The sequence below is a fragment of the Solanum stenotomum genome, chromosome 7 (genome assembly GCF_019186545.1).
Source record: "Solanum stenotomum isolate F172 chromosome 7, ASM1918654v1, whole genome shotgun sequence".
NCBI lineage: Eukaryota > Viridiplantae > Streptophyta > Magnoliopsida > Solanales > Solanaceae > Solanum > Solanum stenotomum.
In genome coordinates, this window is record NC_064288.1 from 35,133,657 (window position 1) to 35,158,213 (window position 24,557).

The following is a 24,557-nucleotide window of genomic DNA, read 5'->3' on the forward strand; positions in this document are numbered from 1 at the left end:
CTCAAACAAAAGAAAGAGTTTTGTTTTAAAAACATAGGAGCTAAGTATATTTTGGGAGTAGTATTGAGCACCGATATTGAAGTGCGAGTTCGTAATAACTAAAGTCTCCATAAACCATGTAGCCATCATGGGTAGAAAAAGTATCATACTTTTTTTATTATTCCTTAGTTCTTTTAAGCATAAACTAGTGGGTCGACTTAGTTAAGATGTTCTATATGACGGCAAAGTATAGGACAATTCTAGCAGTATGGGCAAGACACTTTATCACCACTAAGGCTCATAGTGGTGGTTGTCGGTTAGAGAATCTCCCACAGTAATTATATTACTTTATGATATGATTAAATTGAGTTTCTATTGCATTTCTTTAAAAATTAAATTGCTACCTACTCGTTTAAATGCTTTGTATAACTGCACCCTACTGTTGTTGTGTACTTTGCATTTGAGTTGAGTTATTCATGAGTTTAGTAAAGCCAAGGTAAGTGTTCATTTCAGATTCCTTTCAAGCTTTGGTTATTTCAGTTTTCCACTCGCATACTCGTACATTCAATGTACTAATTCCATTTGGCCTGCATCATTTAATAATGCAGACACTGGTAACCAGGATCATCATCCAGCGCATCGTTGTTCCAGTTGAGTACTCAGAGTCAGTTGGTGAATCTCCTTGCTTTTCGGAGGGCTCATTTTTACATTGCTTTCTAGTATTTCAGTTGTTAAGATGATCGAGGGTCTTGTCCTAATATCCCTCTTTGTTTTAGAGGCTTCATAGACGAGTAGTTATACTTCTTTAGTCTTTCTGTTTCAGTTGTATATGTTAAGACTTAAGTTGCCATTTTGGCTAAGCTTTATATCTCTTTAAGTTATTGCATGAGTTATGTTTTGGGATAATTTCTTATGTTTATGTCTTCCGCTAAGTAAGTAATCCAGGCCAAGGTTTTGCTTGGGGCAAATAATGGTTCTCGAGTGCCAGTCCTGCCCAGGGTGCATGCTCGGGGCGTGACATGATTGCTCCTTCTTGAATGGAATATTGAACTGTGGGCTTTTGATAAGATTTTCTCTCTCAAGTCATTTACATTGGGAACACACAAACGATCTTGATATCAAAGCACACTATCTCTCCCTTCGGAGAAAGCCTCAACGGATTTCTTATGCATCGCGTTCTTAAACTCAATCAAGATCGGGTCGAGACCTTGCTTGGATTTCATATCTTAAACAAAAGATGATTCTAAACAATTACGGAGCGTAACACCACCTTTAGTTAAATCAACCAACTGAACACTCAATCGGGCCAATCTATGAACATCACGAACAAATTCCTTCTTATATTTTTCAACATGAGAAACACTACCCATTGATAGCCGACTAAGAGAATCTGCCACCACATTCTCTTTGTTAGGGTGATACAGAACACTCATATCATAATCCTTTAGTAAGTCAAGCCATCTTCTTTGGCGAAGATTCTGATATTTTTGATTAAACACATATTGTAAACTTTTGTGGTTGATGAAGACATCAACATAAACACCATATAAGTAATGCCTCCAAATCACTAGAGCAAAACACAACCACCGCAAGTTCTAAGTCAGGGGGTAGGATAGTTGTTTTTGTGAATCTTAAGAGTCCTTGAAGCATAGACAATGACTTTACCAGTTTTCATAAGGACATATCCTAACCCAGTTCTTTAAGGATTAACACAAATCCATCGATTCCTTCTGGTAAAGTCAACACCAGAGCAGAAGTAAGTGTATCTTTCAATTACTAAAAACTCTTTTCACAAGCTTCCAACTATAAGAATTTGACTTTCTTTTGGGTCAATGTCGTCGATGGAGAGGAAATCAAAGAAAATCCTTCCACAAACCTTTTACAATAATCGGCTAAACCCAAGAAACTTCTAATATCCGAAGGAGATAGAGGTCTAGGCCAACTCTTAACCATATCCGTCTTCTTAGGATATACATCAATACCTTTTCCGGAAACAACATGACAAAGGAAAGCTATAAATCTTAGCCAAAACTCATACTTATGAAACTTTGAAAATAGTTGTTGGTCCTTGAGGGCTTGCAACAGAATCCTCAAATTATCGGTACGTTCATCTTCACTCCTTGAACATATCAAGTTATTGTCTAAACACCCAATTCATCAGATCCATAAATGTGGCCAGACCATTATTCAATCCAAAGGACATCACCAAAATCTCATAATGACCATACCGAGTTTGAAAAGCCATTTTAGGAATGTCACCCTCTTTCACCCTCAATTGGTGATAACCCGACCACAGGTCAATCTTAGAAAATTAATTTGCCCTTTGAAGTTGATCAAACAAGTAATACATCCTTTGGAGAGGATACTTATTCTTAATGGTAACATTGTTCAACTAACGATAGTCGATACACATACAAACTGAACCATCTTTGTTTTGAAGAAACAAGACTAGAGCACCCCATGTTGAGATACTCGATTAGATTAAACCCTTATCCAACATATCTTTCAATTGCTCCTTTAATTCCATAAGTTATACCGGAGCCATTCAGTAAGGAGGAATAGATAGGTTTCTTATCTGGGAGCATGTTAATAGCAAAAATTATTTTTCTTTCGAGAAAAACACCTGATAAACCATCAGGAAATACTTCTGAAAACTCATAAACAATGGTGACCGACTCAAGAGTAGGGGTTTCAGAATCTATATCCTTCACCCTAACTATATGGTATATGCAACCCTAAGAACTATTCTTTCTATCCTTAAGAAAAGAAATCAACTGACCTTTTGGAATATAATTTCTCCCTTTTCCACTTTAGGATGGGCTCACTTGGAAACTGAAACTTGACTAGTCAGGTTCTACAATGAATAGAAGCATATCAATAATACAACCAATCCATAACAAGGATAACATCAAAATATAACATATCAAGTTCAACATGATCAACATGAGTGACTCCATGGGAAAAGGAGACGGGGTAATTTTTATAGACTCTTTTAGCCGCAATAGATTCACCATTAGGAATAGAGACAGAAAAGGGTGTCTAATAACACATCAAGAAGACTATCAAACCTCATAGCCACATATGGATTCACAAAAGACAAGGTAGCACCGGGATCAAGTAAGGCATAAACATCAAGATTAAAGTCTTTCAACATACTTGTAACCACATCGGGAGAACCCTTTTACTCATGACGAGTTTGAAGTGCATAAAATCAATTTTGCTTTGGACCACTTAAACGTGAACAACTAGGTAGTGATTTCCCACCTTCTCTTCCATTAGCCAGAAGTGATGGACAATCCCTTATCTTATGACCACTCTTACCACAACCAAAGCAACCATCTGTACCGGCTGGGCATTTACCGTTATTCTTCCTTCCACATTTAGAACAAGTAGACGATGAAAATCCAAAAACATTTCCTCCTTGAGGTTTAGGGTTAGACACCCTATCGTTGTTGAATTTTAGAGGAACCTTAACCAGAGAACCTTTGTCAGAATTTAGAATGACTATTTCTATCATACCTTAAATATGAAAAGTTACCATCATCAGTCCTTTCCTTCTTTGCCTCCCAAAGATCTTTCATTAAGTTTCTCTTCTTCTATTAGTTGAGCATGCATCATTAGACAAGAAATGTTCATATCATTAATGAGAATGGCGGTACGACATTCTTTGACTACCATCTCAGATACTCCCGAAACAAACTTACTTATCCTTGCCCTAGGGTCGACAACTATAGTAGGAGCATCCTAGACAATTGTGTGAATTCAAGTACATTTGCCTCATCAAGGTGTACTCTTTTACACTCATTTTCCATTGACGAAGGTTAATGAATTCAAGTACCTTTGCCTCCCTCATCTCAAAGGAAAATAACCTATCCAGGAAAACAACCTTAAACTTTTCCCAATCAAGAGGACCTACATCAACTGCCATCTCTTGTTTCCATTGGGTGAACCAAACATCAGCAACACACTTAAATTTATAAGCAGCCAATTCTTCCTTTTCCCCTAGCGTCACTCCCATGATTATAAACACCTTATACCTTTCATCTACGAACTCTTGAGGATCTTTTTCAACCTTGGCACCATGAAACACCGAAGGATTCATTCTAGTGAAGTCCTTCACTCTAGAAGTTGCCATACCCACATTTGGGTTCACAGGGACCACAACCTCCATATTGGCTTGAGCCGTCAAGGCTTGGGCCAATACTTGAAAAACAGCACTAAACTTCGCATTTGTCCCTTGCTCAGGCAAAGGTTTGACTAGAACTTGAGTAGCTTCTCATTCAACATTCTCATTCACATATCTCCTAATGTATGATTATCGAGGGCCCATTACCTAAAAAGCATTAGATGGGGATTATGAGAAGGTCAAATAGAATTACACTCTATTGCACAACTTTAGAGTAATGAAATACATGAATTTTCTTGATCATCTCATAGATTCTTATTAAAAAATGTGGTGTGCTTCAAACTCATGAACAAGACTCTACTCGATGTGGCTTATGAGACTTCCTAGGACCTTTATAAACGTTGTTCTCTAAATACCAAGTTTGTCACGACCCACCATATACCCTAATTGTAACATGGTTTAGAGGACCCTTGAGAGATCCTACACAAGCCACATAGCATACATATAAAATGTAATAGAATCATAAAGAGTTCAAAAGACATTTTATGTCATAAAGAGAGTTTGAAAAAAGTAGCGGAAGTCTAAGGTAAGACCCAAAGCCATCTATTACATCATAGAAGTGATTGCGACATAACACATACATCACATGCAAAATCCATAATGAAAAGACATAAGGAAATTGTAGAGTCTCGATCCTCAAAACATGAGAACTCACCAATCCATTAAAAACACTAATGATCAATCTAGCCACGAGTGTGGGAGGTATCAGCATCAGACCCTACATTAGTGACACAATATAGGCAAGACTATATGGTAGTACATGGAATGTACGAAGTATAATAGCAATGCACTCGAGTCATGAAATCATGCTAAAAGGACTTTATATGACATGAAATGATCAAGCTAAATCTTAAAATAACAAGTTAGAAGGCATAAGTCAAAATCATGGTCAATGCAAGCAAAAAATCTTTAAACCAAATTTTAAATTCTTCTAGAAGTAGCCTTCGTTCATTATTGTGAGAAGTTTTTCATTAACCGACATAGACCGCGTGAGCTATAACATGGAATCCAATGTCTATCTCACACAAAAAAGAGAAGTCCTTACTTGCCAAGGTAATAACCACAAACTTCTAGCTTAAGTGGATCACCTAGTTAATGTCTATCTAAGACAATCATCCATTGGTGGCACATAGTTATGGGATATTGCTACTAGAAACCCGACCCCTCCTATAGGAGAGCTTCCATCTCAATATAGTTTGGGTGCTAAGCATAAATAAAACAGATAAGTCATTCATCATAGTCAACTTACTATCTATGGAAATGCACAATCAAGTAGCAAATCCAAGCTAGAGTTCATTAGAATATCGCCTAAATGTTGATTCATCTTTTAGTTGAGAAAACCTTTCAACCCTATGAATCCTTCATGTGAGGAAACCCTTTCACATTCATTTTTTGAGTAATATGTCAGAAAAACATTCATAACAACATCGATGCTTCTCTCTCAAAGCAACCTTAAATTATTTTCATCAATTTAATGAAAGACATGCATATCTTCATAAATTCTTCTTTCGTAGTTCAAAAGCCTCACCATATAATCATAGTCAACATATCATTGGTCATGCATGAGTTCATAGGATTTAAACTCAAAACATTTAATTGCTTCAATTCATGCTTAAAAAGACATAAAAGAATCAATTGGATCGTTATTGAAAGGAACCCATGAGATGGAAGAACACCCATACTTCAATTGGAGATTTCTAACTTGTAAAATTGGAGAATTTACGAACCCTGTGGAGGAAAGAACTCCATAAGTGAATATTATCATACCTTGATGTAAAAATCCCACAATCAATGGTGAATTGCATACTTTATCATGAAACATCTAGTCTTCCACTTCAAGCTATAGAGAGGGAAATATTTGGGGAAAAACTTTGATCAACTTTGAAAATTTAGGGGGATGAATTCAATTGGGTAATTTGGGGGTTTTAAATGTTTATATAGGGACTAGGGTAGAGGATTAATTGACATAACACTGGGTTAGAATAATTAAGAAAAGATCCAAAAACCGTTAAAATAAAACTTCTAGACCTCCATCGACGGTTGGACTTACGATTCGTATGTCCAACTATGGACCGTCCTGGCCAACAGTTTATGGGGTTTATTAACTCATTTCTGGACCCTAAACGAAGGGGACCAATGTGCGGTTCGCTGGTCTTCCTAAGGTCAATACATGCCCTCCGTTGTTCCTAACTTTGACCCTCTAAATTTCACCAAGTTTTGGACTCACTTACCAGAGCTACCTACGAATTGTACAAGGATTGATAGACTGTCCTTGTGAGCCATAAAAATGGTTTTGGAACTTGACATTTGAAAATTAGTTAACCCTACCACCTACGGTTTCCACCGATGACTCATATGAGCACCTACAATCCGTTTGTGGGGAAACAAACTATGAAAATCTTTAACTTTTCCTTCCTTTCAAATCCGAGATGTTACAACTTTAGCAACATACATGATAAATTAGCTCAGTCATATATAAATTAGGATTTAGTAGTCTAGTCGTAGTGTGAATCAAATTCTAGAGCAGTGAACATGCCAGTTATTGATCGGTTGGACCAATTCCTTGGACTTTTTCCTATCATCAGCTTCCTTCATCTTCAACAATTCTCCTCAAGCTAGTGAGTGGAGGAACTGTTACTCCTAGATTGCTTTGAAACACATCAAAAAAAATTATCACCAATGCTTTGGTATGATTGTCAGCTAGCTCATCCTTGGACCTCCCAAACTGAGTAATAAGTTGTCTTCTAGCCACCTTCTCATGAACAAATTGATAGTACATTTCAAAATGTTTTGTTCTAGCATACATAACTGGATCAACTGTCATGTAAAAGGCATTCAAGTTATCACAATACAATGAAGGAAAAGATCAAAGGAACTCCCCAAGATCATAAATTAGATATACAGTCCATGTCATCTCTTCAGCAGTGGAAGCCAGTGCTCTATACTCACCTTCAACACCCGATTGTTCGACTATGGTTTGTTTATTGGAAGTCTACAAAATACAATTTGCGCCTACGTAGATGTTATAACATGTAGTTCATCTCCTAGTGGTAGTACAACCTCCCCAATTAGCATCTGAATATCCATACAATCTATAAGGGGATTGTGAAATAATTCATACTCCAAAGTGTAGAGATCCTTTGATGTATATAAGAATCCTTTTTACTCTTTAAAGATGTTTAATGTTTAGAATTTGCATAAACTGGCTTGCTAGATTTACATCATAAGTCATATTAGGTCTTATAAGTGTCAAGTATTGAAGACTCCCTAATATCATTCTGTATATTGATGCATGTACAAGACATCCCACAACTTTATGTAAACCATGGTTTGAGCCAAAAAAGGTGGCTACACCTTTTCCCAATTCATCTATGTCTTGTCAGGAAACTCAGCAACATATTTACTACGACTTAACTGAATTATCCCTTCAAATTACTTAACATCTAATCCTAGGAAGAAGTGTAAAGGGTAAAGATCTTACATAGCAAACCTTTTCCCAAGTTGTAGAACAAACTCTAAGACATCTGATGGATTACTTCCTCCGACAATAATATCATCCATATATAACAAGATAAATATGGGGCCTTTGTGAGTTTTCAAAGTAAATAAAGAGGGATATGCCTTACTATAGTTGAAACCAAGATGTAGGAGATGCATGCTAAACCTATCAAGCAAGGCTCTTTGTTCTTGGTTACCATATGTTAACTTCTTAAGTAGACACAAATGTTGAGGATACCTAGGATAAAAAAATCCAGGAGGTTGATTCATATACACTTCCTCTTGCAAAAACCATGAAGAAAGGAAACTTTGATATCTAGTTTCCTAACTTCCCACGTTGAGCTGATTGCACTGGATAGAACCATCCTAATAGTTGTGTCTTTAACCAAATGGCTAAATGTTTCATGAAAATCTAACCCTACAAGCTGTGAGAATACCCTGGCCAGAAGTCTGGTCATGTATCTATGTGTTGTTCCATTAGCTTTCAATGTTTTATTGAATAACCATTTTAAACTAACCATGTTTTTAACAGGAGATTTGGGCATCAATATCCATGTCTTGTTAGTATGTAGAACATTGATTTCCTCCTGCATAGTTTCAAGATATTGAGGTGACCTTACTGCTTCATAAGTAGAATTTGGTTCCTTAACAATCTCTTTACTTCTGCGAGCAAACACTGATAGGTTTTGTTCCTTTGCCTTATGTCTGGTGATCATGTGATGCCCTTGTGGTACAAGAGGTATGCCAACTAAAATAATTGATTGTATTATAGTATCTTCAGGTTCACGATGCTCTAGCATATTCCACTCGGAGAAGTCAACTTTTAAATGTATTCCCTGTGGATTAGTCACATAAAAAATACAATTTGATGAAGCACCATTGACTAGACCTACACGTGCAACTTGTTCCTCACTGCCACTAACTGATCCAGAACCTACAACTGGAGTCTCATCAATTTGAGTCTCCTTACTACTATATGGATCATCACTTTCAACATGTTCCTCATGATAATCATCTGAGCCTGCAACTGAGGGGTCAATAGAACTATCACTATCAAGGGGTATATGGGTTGTTGTAACAACATTTTCACCTATAACTTGCATACTACCAATATGTACTTCCTTGAATTATGATTATCATGTGACTTTAGAATAGAGAAAGATTCGACAAAAGTAGCAAGATGAGGTGAGACATCAATGTTAGCATGAGATTAAGTTGTAGACATATAGGTTAATGTGTTTTCATCAAACACAACATGTTTGGATGCGTGATGCTTATCGTGACCAAAGACACTAACCTATAGTTCGAGTGACTACGATCGTCAATAATATAGTAACCCAACCAAGGGTTGGGGTCGTGTCCCAATGAAGTGGTTTTGAGAATTAATAGAAGTCTTTTCCAAACTTTTAAATTTTGTTTCAAGACTTGAGCACTTGACTATGAGGATGAGAAGAGTTGAGTTTAGTTTTCAAATAAATATATGGGAACTAAGTATTCCCAAGAGTAAATGATTTACATTTAAAATGAGAGGAAACTTGTTTTCCAATTGAGTTCATGAGGAGTTTTTGAGCACTATCTCTTTTAAGAGAAACCTTTGAGTAATAATCTCAAAGTTTGAGGATGAAGAAATCTTTTTAAGCATATGAGCATGAGTTTTATTATTGGGAGTAATATTGAGCACTAATATGGGGACGAGTTAGACAACTCAAAGTCCTCATAAACTATGTATGCCAACATGGGTAAACAAAGTCATACTTTTTAGATGATTTCGTATTGCTTTTAAAGCATAGCTTAGTGGATCCACTTAGTTTAGGATGTCTTATACTCCGACAAGGTATAGGATAGGTTTGGCAGCGTAGGCGAGACCCTGTATCATCACATAGCTAATAGTGGTGGTTGTCCGTTATAGAATCTCTCAAATAAGAATAAAAGAGTTCTTATTGTATTTTTAAATACATTGAGTTATTATCTACTTTTCAAAAGATTTCTTTATAATTAATCTTTATGGTTGCTTTTCTATTTAACTGAGTTGAGTATTTCTTAGTTTGAGTTTCTTTGAGTATATTTGAGTATCCTTGTGTATCCTTGAGTTGAGTTGAGTTGAGATGAGGTGAGTAAGTTCTTTCTTTTTATCAGTTCAAGATTATGTTTGTGCTTTAGAGTTTCCCCTTGCATGCTCGTACATTCCATGTACTGATGCCATTTGGCATGCATCTTTCATGATGCAAATATAGGATTTCAAAGTCAGCAGCGCGCACCGTTAATACCACTTGGAGTTCCAAAGTTGCTTTGGTGAGCCTCATTGCTACCGTAGGATTCCCATTTACTTTTCAGTTTTGATAGGATGTCGAGGGTTTTGTCCTGACTGTGATCATTATCATTGTATGCTTCATAGATAGTAGTAGTTGGGGAGTCCTTTCCATTTCCTTTCTATTAAGACTTGAGTTGAACAATTCTGTTATTAAGTATTTCAGACTGTATTGAGTTGAACTGATTTTTAGTAATAATGTTGTTATGAATTGAGTTACATTTTTGGTCCATTTATTGTTGAGTAAGACTTTCACTGAGAGTTGAGCTAGGCCACGAGTTCGTTTGGGGCCAACAATAGATCTTGACTGTCAGCAACGTCCAAGTTGTAGGCTTGGGGTGTGAAAAACTTTGTATCTAAGCATAGAGGTCAAGAGGCCTAGGGTGTCTATGAAGTCGTGGTTGTAGAATCTTAGTTATCAGGGTGAATCACACCACATCTATAATTAGAAGTCTACGATATTTAGGATCTATCTCACCTCTTTCATACTCTTTTTTTGCAATAGAGTTCAACTCTATAAAAGTTTTGTTCTAATTCATGGTCACACGTATCTTTCAGATCATGCCTCCCCAAAGAGCTTTTTGAGGTCGTCTTGCTAGGAGGAATATTGATCCTCAAGATCAAGGGGTACCCAATGCACCAGAAGTGGAACCCCAAAGATAGGTCACTAATGTTGAATTCTGGGATGCTATCCGGATGTTGAGTCAAGTTGTGACCAATTAAGCTGGTCAACAACAAGAAATTTTTTGGGATGCGACTGATATATCCAGGATCTGGTAGTTCTTAAGGATGAATCCTCCAGAGTTTATCGATTTAAGTGACACCGAGGATCCGGAGAACTTTGTGGAAGAGTTGGAGAAAGTATTTTAGGTGATGCATTTTCCAGATGCTGAGTGTGTGGAACTAGCTACATACCATCTCAAGAGTGTTTCTAGAGTCTGTTACGACCAATGTAAGAAAAGTAGAGATGAGGGTGCACCAATTATAAGTTGGGTTGTGTTTGAAGAGGCCTTCTTGGGGTATTTCTTTCCCCGTGAGCTGAGGGACGCGAAGGTAAGAGAATTCCTTAACTTGTAGCAGGAATCCATGAGTATGCATGAGTAAAGACTTAGGTTCACTCAACTTTACCGCTATGCTCAGGATATTGTTGTTGACATGAGGAGCAGGATGAGTCTATTGTATCTGGGTTGTCTCGCTAGTCAAGTAAGGAAGGCAAGGAATCTATGTTGATAGGAGACATGGACATAGCAAGGCTTATGATCCATGTGAAACACGTTCAGGAGGATACGCTGAGAGATGGAGATGAGTTCTGGAACAAGAAGGCCAAGATAATAGGTAATGAGTCCGGGCAATAGAAGGGTAATGCCAACCGGTCATCTATTCAACAAAATATAATAGCACGTGCTCCATCAACTGCTAGTGCAACTGCACCAAGGAACAGATGTGAGTTTAAGATTTAGAATTCTCAGAACTTTACAGCTAGACCTGCACAATCTCAAGGTAGTCTGGCACAAGGAGGTAATTGGACTCCTGCATATACTAAGTGTGGTAGGAACCACCCAGGAGCGTGTCGTGATGAATCCAATGGTTTCTTCAAGTGTGGTCAACCTGGTCACTTCATGAGAGAGTGCCCTAAGAACAGGCTGAGTAATGGTAATGGGGGCAATAGAGCCCAATCTTTTTCAATGGCTCCGCCAGACAGAGATTCACCTAGAGGAGCTACATGAGGGACAGGCAGAGGAGCAAATCGTTTGTATGCTATCACCAGTCGCCAAGAGCAAGAGAATTCACCTTATGTTGTTGTTGGTGTGATCAAAGTCTTTACATTTGATGTATATCCATTGCTTGATCCAGGTGCGAGTCTATATTTTGTGACTCCATACGTTGTTATGAGATTTGATGTCCTTCAGTGACTTCTTGAGCCATTTAGTATTTCTACACCTGTTGGGGATTCTATTCTAGCAGAGAGATTTTTTTCGTGATTGTACCATTTCTGTCAATCATAAGGACACCATGGTTGGCTTAGTAGAATTAGACCTGGTGGACTTTGATGTTATTCTAGGTATGGACTAGCTTCATGCTTGTTATGCCTGAGTTGATTGTAGAACTAGAGTAGTTAAGTTCCAGTTTCCTAATGAGCTAGTTATCGAGTTGAGGAGTACTTTAATAGTGCCTAAGGGTCATTTTATTTCATACCTAAGGCCAAAAAGTTTGTTTTCAAGGGGTGAATCTATCACTTAGTCCGAGTTAATGACGCTACTGTTGAAATAACACCTATTCAGTAAGTTCCAGATATGAGTGAGTTTTCAGAGGTCTTTGCAGATAATCTTCTCGGAGTCCCTTTGAGAGAGAAATTGGCTTCAGTATAGATATTCTTCCTAATACTCATCCTATTTTTATTCCGCCAGATAGAATGGCTCCAGTTGAGCTAAAAGAGTTAAAAGAGAAGTTGAAAGACCTTATTGATAAAGGTTTCATTCGATGAAGTGCCTCACCTTGCGGCGCTCCGGTCTTATTTTAGAGGAAGAAAGATGGTTCACTTAGCATGTTTATTGATTACCGCAAATTGAACAAGGTCACTATCTAGAATAAGTATCCCCTTACAAGAATGGATGATCTATTTGATCAATTTTAGGGTAACATTTGTTTTTCTAGGATAGACCTCAGATCCGGCTATAATCAGTTGAGAATAAGAGAAAGTGACATCTCTAAGACAACATTTAGGACCCGTTATGGTCATTATGAGTTTTTTGTTATGTCATTTGGTTTGACTAATGCTCATCCAGTGTTCATAGACCTTATGAACAGAGTGTGTAAGCTTTATCTTGATATGTTTGTTATTGTATTCATTGATGACATTCTGATTTACTCAAGGAATAAGGACCATGCTAGTCATCTCAGAATAGTTCTCCAAACTCTAAAGGATAAGGAATTGTATGCTAAATTTCAAGTGTGAGTTTTGGCTTGATTCAGTGGTATTCTTAGGCCACATTGTGTTTGGTGAAGGGATACGAGTTGACACTCAAAAGATTGAAGCAATAGAAAACTTGCCTAGCCTACACCTCAACCTGATATAAGGAGTTTCTTGGGATTGGATGGTTACTATAGATGTTTCGTAGAGTGGTTTGCATCTATTTCTTCCCTGTTGACTAAGTTCACTCAGAAGACAACGAAGTTTCAATGGTCTTAAGCTTGTGAGAAGAGCTTTTAGTAATTTAAAACTAGGCTGACTACTGCCCCAATGTTGACCCTACAAGAGGGTACACAAGGCTTTGTTGTGTACTGTGATACATCCAGAGTTGGCCTTGGTTATGTATTGATGTAGAATGGAAAATATATGGACATAGTTGGACTTGGTTGTGTATTAATGTAGAATGGAAAATATATAGCTTATTCCCCTAGACAACTTAAGATTCACGAGAAGAATTACCTAACCCATGATCTAGAGTTGCATGTTGCAGTGTTCGCTTTGAAAATATGGCGTCACTATCTTTATTGTATTCATGTAGATGTGTTTACTGATCACAAAAGTCTACAATATGTAGTCAGTCAGAAAAAACTTAATCTCAGATAGATGATGTGGTTGGAGTTACTCATGGATTATGACATGAGTATTCTATATTACTCAGTTAAGGCTAATGTTGTTGCTGATGCCTTGAGCAGGTCATCTATGGGTAGTACTGCCCATGTTGAGGAAGGCAATAAAATTTTTTCCAAAGATATGCACAGACTTGCACGATTGGGAGTCCGGTTGTTGGATTCCAATGAAGGTGGAGTGGTGGCGACAAATGGGGCTAAATCATCACTAGTATCTGAAGTAAAAGAGAAACAAGACCAAGACCCTATTTTTCTTGAATTGAAAGAAAATGTTCATAAGTAGAAAGTGCTGGCTTTTGAACAAGAGGGAGATGGTTTATTGAGGTATCAAGGTAGATTCACCACGTAGTTTTGGAAGTCTTTCTAGAAAGGTTTTGGTTCCAAGGTAAATTTGAATACTGTTTTTCATCCTCAGACTGATGGTCAAGAAGATCGTACTATTCAGATTTTAGAGAATATGTTGAGGGCTTGTGTGTTCGACTTCAAAGGTAATTGGGATGATCACTTACCTATCACTGCGTTTTCTTACAATAATAGTTATCACTCTAGCATCCAGATGGCTCCTTATGAGGCACTTTATGGGAGAAGATGTAGATATCCTATTCGTGTTTTGATGTTGGTGAGGCTGGATTGGTAGGGCTAGACCTAGTTCATCAAGCTATGGAGAAAGTGAAGAACATTCAAGAAAGATTGAAAACAACGCAAAGTCGTCAGAAATCATATACAGATGTTAGGAGAAGAGACTGGGAATTTGAGGTTGATGATTATGTTTATTTTATGGTTTCACCCATGAATGGTTTTATTAGGTTTGGAAAGAAGTGGAAGCTTAGTCCCCAGTATATTGGTCCTTACAGGATATCCAAGAGAATTGACAATGTAGCTTATGAGTTGGAGCTACTGCTAGAGTTAGCAACATTCAATTCGGTGTTTCACATTTCTATGTTGAAGAACTATATGGGCGATCCTTCACTTATTATACCTACTAAAAATATTAGTATTAAGGACAACCTATCTTATGAGGGCATACCCATTGAGATATTTGATCGTGAGGTTCGTACGTTGAGAACCAAGGAGGTGGCATTAGTCAAGGTCTTAGGGAGAAATCAGTTAGTTGAGGAATCTACTTGGGAAGTTGATGAGGATATGAAGAAGAGATACCCACATCTCATTACTTCCAGAGAAATTCCAGACCAAGGTAATGATTTTGTAACACACTCTTCAATTGATATGCTATGTCGTGTTAAATTGCGTGTTGGGTGTTTGAACTGGATGTTAGATGTTGCCACCATTAGTTCTAATTAGAGTAATCTCATTCAAGGATGAATGTTCCCAAGGGGGAGATATTGTAATGCTTCGGTCTTGGAAAGAGCTAAATTTAGATTTGGGTAAGTTAGACTTCAATTGTGGGTTTTGGGTCAACTTCAAATGACCATAACTTTCAGCACAAGATGTGTTAGGTGGCCCATTAGATATCAAAAGAAAGATTTATGAGTCCTCTCTCCAACGCCGCCTAGTTTTCTAAATTTCGAGTTTGGATGACGGAGATATGCCCATTTGAGTACATCATGTCTAGTTAAGGAAATCCATCAAAATTTAGGAGGGGTATTTTGGTCCTTTCCTTACCCCCACTAGCCAAACTCATATTTAGTAATATTTTAGGGGTCTAAACTTACTTATATTAGTTTCACAATTCCTAAAGACGCTTAGGGTTTTAGAGAGAAGTTCAAGCGTTCGTTTAAGATTCTTGCGATCGTTTAGGGGTTTCACCAAGGGTTAAATCCTAACGAGGTATTTAAGCTTTGATAGTGATGGGTTTTTTCACCCTCACGCCAATCATGAGTTTTTTGAGGTTATTTCGTCCATGATAACCCATGTATTAATTTTCTTGATTAGTTTCTTGAAGTTTTGTTCTGAAATCTTTAATATTGGGATTTGATGAGTTCTTGAGGTTAATGTTATGAGTTTGAGGTTTTTTTTTAGTAGAATTTTATTTACTAAGGTTACGTATCATAATCTATGAGAGTTTGGGATAAATCAATCGATTCTAGGTGAATTAGGGCCTAAAATCGAGAAGAAAAATTCGTCAGAACGATCTAGTGAATGGGTGGCGTGACGCACCATTGATGCCACATTGGTTGGTGCGCCGTACCGCAGTGCACCAGAAATGGCGTTCTTAGGTTTAGGGGATGGCGCACCGCGGCACTCACTGCGCCAGGGCAGCCTGCCCCTGCTCCTTTTTCGTGGTTTATTTCGTCTAAGTTCTTTTAAAACATATCCTTGCTCTCTTCCTGATTATAACTACTCAAACTACATCGAATAATTTAGAAATTTGTATATACAAATCATAAATTCTTGAATTCACATTTTCCAATTCAAGATAGAGTTAAGAGTAAGGTTCGAGGGAGTTCTTTTGAGTCATTTTGAGAAGTCTTTTGCAAACTTTTAAATTTTGTTTTAAGAGTTGAGCATTTGAGTGTGAGGATTAGGAGAGTTGCGATCATTTTCAAAATTAATATATGAGAACTAAGTATTCCAAGAGTAAATGTTTTACATTTAAAATGGGAGGAAACTTGATTTCCAATTGAGTTCATTAGGAGTTTTTGAGCACTATCTCTTTTAAGAGAACCTTTTGAGTAATAATCTCAAAGTTTAAGGATGAGGAAATGCTTTTAAACATATGAGAATGAGTTATATTATTGGGAGTAGTATTGAGCACTAGTATGGGGATGAGTTCACAACTCAAAGTCTTCATAAACTATGTAGTCCAACATGGATAAAAAGGGTCATACTTTTTAGATGATTCATCATTTCTTTTAAAGCATAGGTTAGTGGATCCACTTAGTTGAGGATGTATTATACTCCGACAAGGTACGTGACAGTTCAGGCGAGATGGTGTATTATCACATAGCTAATAGTGATGATTGTCGGTTAGAGAATCTCCCAAATAAGAGTAAAAGAGTTATTATGGTATTTTTAAATACATTGATTTATTATCTACTGCTTACAAGCTTTCTCTATAACGCATCTTTATGGTTTCTTCTATATTGAACAGAGTGGAGTATTTTTGAGTTTTAGTATCTTTGAGTATGCTTGCGTATCCTTGAGTTGAGTTGAGTTGAGATGAGGTGAGTATGTTCTTTCTTTTTATCAGTTCAAGCTTATGCCAGTGCTTTAGAGTTTCCCCTTGCATGCTCGTACATTCCATGTACTGATGCCATTTGGTCTGCATTTTTCATGATGCAGATAAATGAGTTCAGGGTCATCAACAAGCGCACCGTTGATACGACTTGCAGTTCCAGAGTTGCTTTGATTAGCCTTCTTGCTTCCGGAGGATTCCTATTTACTTTTCTGTTTTGTTAGGAGGTCGAGGGTCTTCTCCTAACTTACATCATTGTCATTAGAGGATTCATAGATAGTATTAGTTGAGGAGTCTTTTTCATTTACATTGTAATGTTTAAAGACTTGAGTTGAACAGTTATGTTATTAAGTATTTCAGACATTATTGAGTTAAATTGATTTTTAGTACTGATGTTGTTATGAGTTGAGTTACCTTTGAGGCCTATTTATTGAGTAAGTCTTCCGCTGCGAGTTGAGCCAGGCCAAGGGTTCGCTTGGGGCCAGCAATGGCTCTTGAGTGTCGGTCACCTCTAGGGTGTAGGCTCGGAGCGTGACACACATTTCACCTCCAGTCATCCACCTTCTTTTGCTGCCGACTCTACCATCCAAGTCTTTATATCCTCATATCAAATCATAGCCTAACTCATGTCTATCATATAAAGAATTCCCCAACCTCCTCGATCTCTCATGTGAACACCTTACCTTATCCACACCCTAGTTATATGAGATATAAACAGGTAACAAAATGTAGAAAAAATAGAAATGTACATTTATAAACACAATTATAAAAAATCCCGAACTTCCAATCCTCACCCTGACATAGCACTCACACCTACTTCATCACACTGTTCTAGTAACTAAACAATATACCAAGTTCTCTCATGAAACCCACACACAAATTGTTAGTGTAACTATGTGGTAACCATTTCCATTGTTAGTGTACTTACATGATATTTGATTCAATAACAATATGTATCAGTGTGATACCCAATCCAAATAAATATATGTACCATTGTGGTACCCGATTCAATAATGTATATGTACTTGTATCCTATTAAGACTCCCCTCCCCACCCCGCGTCCTTACCTCACTCTTCCTCCATCCGTGCAAAATCCAAATTACTCTTGTTGTTTTAAAAGAAATGACTTATTTTATTTTTTAGTTTTTTTTAAAAAATGATTTTTTTTCTTTTTTGGTAATACTTTAATTTTAATTAGTGAATTTATTTGTGCTTCACACGGTTAAAAACAAATTATAAAATGTCAATAATTTTATTAAAATGTGATATAAATATAACAAATATTTATAATATTTGCATAAATATTATATATGTCTAGACGTATAAGTGATTTCGTAATGAAAAATATTTCGTTAGTAGTTATATGACTCCCAACAAAATCAAAAGTTGTTATATTGGACAAAAAATTTATAAACTTATGATTATAAAAAAAATCGTATAGAATATAAAACAAAGAAAATTATGGGGAGAATAGAAATAAAAAAATAAAAAAATAATGCAACATCATTCTTATGATCTTAATCATTAAAACAATAGAAGACAAAATACGAAATTAATGCACAATTTTTCAAACTCTTGTCTACATTCATTCCCACAATCAGATCATCATTCAATATCCTTCACTTTATTATTCATGTCAAATTTAGACATGAATATAAGAAGTATGTAAGAAAAATATAATAATTCTAATGTGATCATTTCTACAAAGTCTTACAATGCCTTTATTTGTAGAATTACAATACGAATACCGAAACAATACCATGACTATCAATTATTTAAGAGATTTTTATTCTTTATGGGGAAATAAAAGGCGAACGTAGTAAAAAATTTGTATTTTAAATTTTATTAAACAAATTTACAATAATATTATTGAACCTTGGTTAGTAGTTAGTATTATTACACACAAAGATACAATAACTAATTTGCATATAAACAAAAATACAGACATGCAATAATAAAAAATTATACAAATTCAAACTAAAGAAGTTATGTGGATAAAACACAAAAACACATATTCCTTAGGACCTTATCATAATAAAATAGATAAAAAAAATATGAATACAAAATAAGTGCCTACTTTTTTGAACTATTAGCCGACAACCATTTTGTCAAATTAATCAACATTCAAGAGTCTTCTTCATCATGTCAAGTTAACACATGAATTTTATAATAGAAGTATACTACAAATAACAATGTAATTTAAAAAATAATCTTGAGTTGGAATTTCATGAAACAAAAAACTTTTGAATTTATATTGACAAAAATTGAGGAATATCATAAAGCATCTTAAATTTTATAATTTAATATTTTGGGGTTATGAATATGAAAACTTAAAAGTCATTTAATTAATGATATTATTAAGAGTAGAAGTGGGGATAAGGTATAAGTACCCCCTAGAATATGACCGAAATGCTAGAGACGGACCTAGACTTAACTAGGGTCCTATTACCCTATTACCCCCCTCTCCCCACTAAACTAATTTAAAATGCAATTATACACCACAAACGTTGACATGATAGAGAGTGTGCACACTCTCTTGAAGGCAAGTGATGAGTAAACAAATTGAACACATGTCATTTTTTTATTAGTAACTTTATAATTAGTTATTACACATAATTTTTGATAATAAAACTTATATCTATTCAATTATTTTTGTTTCTTTCTTTGTAAAATATTTATTTTAATTTCTTTCTTACTTTAAACTTTTTTAATTAATTTATTATCTTTTCACTTTTAATTAATTTAAAAAAACTATGTGTATTCTTTTTGAAAAGATAATATAAAAGTGTCCTTTAATTTTAACATTTTAATTTATTTTTATGTTTATTTTATTTTCTTCACTAATTTGATCTTCATTAAAAATTAACTTAATATAAATACAAGACATTTGGAATTAAATTTCAAATCAAATCAAAACAAAAGATAAAGAAAATAAAATCAATAGAAAAATAAAAGAGAAAAGACAATGAATGAAGGTAAAAAAAAAAAGTTTCGATACAAAGTAAAAACAAATGTGTATTAGGTTAATTTAAATACAAGAAAAAGAAAATAAGAATATTTTTTTTAAAAAAAAATTAAAAAAACAACTTTTTTAAGAAAAGAATTTACACATATGGACGGCAAGTGTGTACAAACAGAACCATCTTGGGTGGTTTAAGGTGCCACGTCGGCACAAAAGGTGCACAAAAATAAGTTTAGTCAGTCATAGTTTAGGGGGTACTTGTACCTTACTCCGTAGAAGTTTAATAAATATAAGTTATGGACGTGAAACTTTAAAAATAAATAAAGAAGGAAAAACACAAATAAAGAAGATAAAAAGAAATACCTTTATATTAAATAGAGACATAAATTTCTTGAATTGAATTAATAAAAATAAAAAAAGGAATAAACAGGAAGAGAAGTGATTTAAGGAAATGTTTAATGTCATAAATAATAATATTTAGGAAAAAAATCGTAAGAAAAGATTATTATTTTCTCTTATTATATAAGAGGGAGTTGGAGATTACCAAGCTGGTCTGTCGACATGTGTGCTTCCTCATAAGGCTAATCTTGTAATTTCACTTATTAGCTTAAATGTATTTCTCCATTTTAACACAAAAACCACGAATTTCATCCTCCACATTTTAGCTTAACACGCGTCCCTCCTATTTTTCCGACAGAAAACCACAACTTCCATCTTCCACCACCTCGGTTGCTTCCAGTTCTGCTTACTGAAGTTTATCGGCTTGCTTCTGCTCGATGGCGCTTCTTCAACTCAGGTGAGTATCTTCTGAATAGAAGAACCCAGGTTGTGGAAAAAACCTAACCCAACATTTTTGCCTGTTAAATTTAAAAAATATAAAATTGGATGTTAAAATTTTGCTTCTTTATACCTTTACTCAGGCGCAATTCTAATTGTCCTTCATTTTTGGAGTTTCGTATATACGCAGTTGGTGATTTTTACTTCTCGGGGGAACCCGACTACTTCAAAATATCTAATCCACCATTTTTGGGATTGATATAGTAAAAAATTGTAATACCCAAAAAACTAGTAGACTAAACTAGGACCTTGTGTGAGGGTTCTAGAGTTTGATATGAGGGTTAGGGTCGTAGATAAGACTTACCGTACCTAGAATGAGGAGTTTAGAGGTTAACCATCAAGGTACGACTCACAAAGGATGAACCAAGGGTCCTTGAAGAGGACCCTAGAAAACCACCCCAAAACAGTTCCTAAATCTGCCTAGCCAACATCCCTGAGGGGGACCCACGCCCTGTGGATGGGCCTCATAGGTCAAGGCCCCCAAAAACTAGCCACAGATCACCATACACTGATGAAAAGTATGGGCCGTTGGTGGAACCACAGTCTGTGGATGTGGTCTTGTGGGTAGGGGGGAGTGAGGGCTTAAGTGTTTAAGTTAACAGGGTTAAGGGAAGGTTCTAGAATTAATTAGTCATTAAGTAGGGTCGTTTTATTAGTAATTAGACCACTAATATAAACCTAATAGACCTCTAAATACAGGGATTAAAATCATTATTTAAGATTCACCAAAGAACCCAATTCCCTCCAAGAAAATCCTCTCTCTAAAAAAGTGAAGAAGAAAAAGAAGAGGAGAAGAAAGATAGGTCAAATTCCTCCATTTTTGCAAGCATTGTGACGGATTTATAATCAAGGTATGTTAGCTTATTAATACGTGGATTCTTCCATCCATGGAGCCCCTTAGATTTCCTCCAATTGTGAAGATAAACCCCCAATAATAGTTAGGGTTTCTTCCTATATTATGGGTAGTGTTGAGTATTATTCTGATTGAGCGGATAGTACTTGTTATGATTGATTTAGTATTGAATCATAATATATTGATGATATTATATGTTTTCCATGGCTAACCCTAGTTTAATTGATGAAATTGAAGAATGTGGGTTTATGCCGTGTGAAGTGAAATTGAGGATTCATACGTGACTAGAATTAATGACATGTACAATAATTGTTCAAGAATAGAAGTATGCGAAAATGAATAGAATTAGAATAAGTTATATATGATGGATCATGACTTGTAAAGCTTGATATTGAACCTTGATGATGATTTATGACTAGAACTAGTTATTAATGAAGTATGTGATTAGAATGCCTTGAAATCTAGATATGAATGATGATTTTACGAAGTAAAGCTTTGAGAGTAAAGTGTCTATGATCATGATAGGTTGTTGTGTTGTTAGAAGAATATACTCATATTCACACTTAGGCATGAATATGCTAGGAGATGAAAGGCTTTATCATATAGAATGATTCTAGGTTGGAAGGTTTACTCACCTAAACTTAATAATGCATGTTAGACTAGAATATCTTGAAGTTGAGACATAGTATTCCTTCATGAATAGATTCACTTGGTAAGACAAAACCAAACTTGGTAGCTTGAGTTAGTAATAGTCATGGTAGCTTTGGATTGAGGAACCATACTCTCTTAAGGGTATCTTGAACTAGCATTATAGAATGCCTTCATTGTAGCATGACTTGGTTAGGCCAAGACCATTTCATGGTAGCTTAGGGTTAAGGAATCATACTCTCCTAAGGGTAGCTTAGGATTGAGGAATCATACTCTCCTAAAGGTAGCTTAGGATTGAGAAATCACACTCTCCCAAGAGTAGCTTGTATTAGCATCATAGAATGTTTGCATGGTAGCTAGGATGGAACACTTGTACCCTTCCTAGAATAGCTTGGACTTGAATGATTAATATGTTTTCCATGATAGCTTGGTCTAGCCTAATAGGGTGCTATTCTTTGGTAGTTTAGAATGATAAATAGTAATCGTTTGAGTATGATAGCCTAAAGTGGTACTTAGTGTTGGTAGAATTATTGGGTCTTAACCATGCATTGCACACGTATGACTTGAAGCTACTTATGCAGTGTTTTCTTATATTATGTATATTTAGCTTAGATTGTTACCATACTTGCCTTCCATGATATGTTTGACTAAAGGTGAGAGATTCCCTTGTCTATGAGAAGTAAGATAAAGATAATATCAATTATGATAAAGAGGGGTATGATGGTCTAAAAGTGGTACTTAGCCTAGATGGGATTATGGGGTTTCATCTATGCATTGCCAAGTATAACTTGAAAGTTACTTATGAAGTTGCTCTTATATGAAGATGCTCTTGTTTGTGAGAAGTAAGCTAAGCATGTCACCATAAAATGGTAACTACAAATATGATGACCAAAGGGGATACTTAGCATGAATGGGATTATGGGGTCTTATTCATGCATTGCGCAAGTATGCTTTGAGGTTACTTGAGATGTAGTTCTCTTGTGATATGAAGGACTAAGGGTTGAATAATGCTTATAGGATGCTCTTATGTGAAGATGCTCTTGTTTGTGAGAAGTAAGCTAAGGATGTCACCATAAAATGGTAACTATATATATGATGACCAAAAAAGATATATAGCATGAATGGGATTATTGGGTCTTATTCATGCATTGCACAAGTATGCTTTGAGGTTACTTGAGAGGTAGTTCTCTTATGATATGAAGGACTAAGGGTTGAATAATGCTTATAGGATGATTATATTGGAGACTTTGCTTATGAATATGATGTTGTCTCTTATGCTTATGGATGATGTATTATGTTGAATAACCCTTATGTTGTGCTAGCTATCATATTTAGTACTTTTGTACTAACGCGTACTCTTGCCTACAGTCTAATCAAATGTAGGGTTCGGTGATTTGAGTTCCATTCTTGAGGATAGGTTTCTTAGGAGCAAGGAGTTGAAGACTTGGTGAGTCCTCATAGCATCGAGGATAAAGCCACCATTTCCTTTATGTCATTTCTTTATGTTTTGTGACTATTGTACGGGCTTTGTCCCAAGAATTATTCAAAGTTGTATTAGATGGTCTGAGACAAAGTGTAATAACACTTCCGTTTTGCTTTTATAAAGACTTCGATTGTATGGATAAAGTTTTAAAATTTCCATACTTTTTCTATTATCTTATATTATTATATGCTAAGGGCTTGTATGAGACACCTTCGGGATCAAGTACGCCATGTTACATATTGGGTGTACCCCTAGGTTGTGACAACTTGCTAATGAGAGCACAAGGTTTAGAATGGTTCTAGGATTGTTTCAAACCATGTCTAGTAGAGTCTTGTTCATACGTACGAAACGCATTACATTTATGAATACGAGGCTATTGGATGTTTAGGAAATCTCACTTCTTCTTTCTCTAAGTCGTTCTATAGAGTTTGGGTCTAGTAAGTCTTTCTTCTAATCCATGCCCTGTGGGTTTTCAGAGTATAGGTAGTACAAGGGCAAATGCGAGGAGAGATGAGGAAGGCAATGAGTATCAAAAGGTTCCTCTCCAAGTTCCATACCAAGCTCCTCCACAATCTCCAATTGATCTTCAGGATATGTCGAATGCAGAGATTAGGTCAACTTTCCAAATGTCGGACCAAACTTTGACCACTCAAGCTCAAGCCAAAATGGCTCAAGTGAATAAGGAGGTGGTAGCTCCGGGAAACTCAATAAGGGGGTTGGCTGCTTCTAGAGTGAGGGAGTTTTTGAGGATGAACCCTCCGGATTTTAGTGGCTCCAAAGTTGAAGAGGATCCTAATGGGTTTATAGAGGAGGTTTATAAGGTACTTGCTATCATAGGGTGACTTCAGTAGAGAAAGCAGAGCTAGCCACTTACCAATTGAAAGATGTTTCCCAAATATGGTATGAACAATGGAAATACATTAGGCCAGTAGAAGCGGTCCTAATAGAGTGCGAAGGGTTCAAAGAAGCATTTCTTGATAGGTTCTTTCCCCAAGAGTTAAGGGAAGCTAAGGTGGAAGAGTTCATCAACCTTAAGCAATGTAGCATGAGTGTTAATGAGTAAGCATTGA

General features: G+C 36.0%; 1 protein-coding gene across 1 annotated transcript; it reads right to left on the bottom strand.

Moving 5' to 3' along the window:
• Nucleotides 1-3,190: 3,190 nt before the first annotated feature.
• LOC125869850 (uncharacterized) lies at nucleotides 3,191-4,150 on the bottom strand. Its single transcript, XM_049550269.1, has 2 exons — nucleotides 3,818-4,150; nucleotides 3,191-3,448 (listed from the first exon to the last, which is right to left on the bottom strand). The coding sequence occupies exons 1-2, from the start codon at nucleotides 4,148-4,150 to the stop codon at nucleotides 3,191-3,193; spliced, it is 591 nt and encodes a 196-aa protein (XP_049406226.1).
• Nucleotides 4,151-24,557: the final 20,407 nt, after the last annotated feature.

Excerpts from the sequence above, each read along its gene's own strand:
- LOC125869850 (XM_049550269.1), bottom strand. The coding sequence starts at position 4,150 with ATGGAGGTTGTGGTCCCTGTGAACCCAAATGTGGGTATGGCAACTTCT. Across the intron at positions 3,449-3,817 it reads TTGAGATGAGGGAGGCAAAG|GTTCCTCTAAAATTCAACAA; the intron begins GTACTTGAATTC and ends TCTCTGGTTAAG.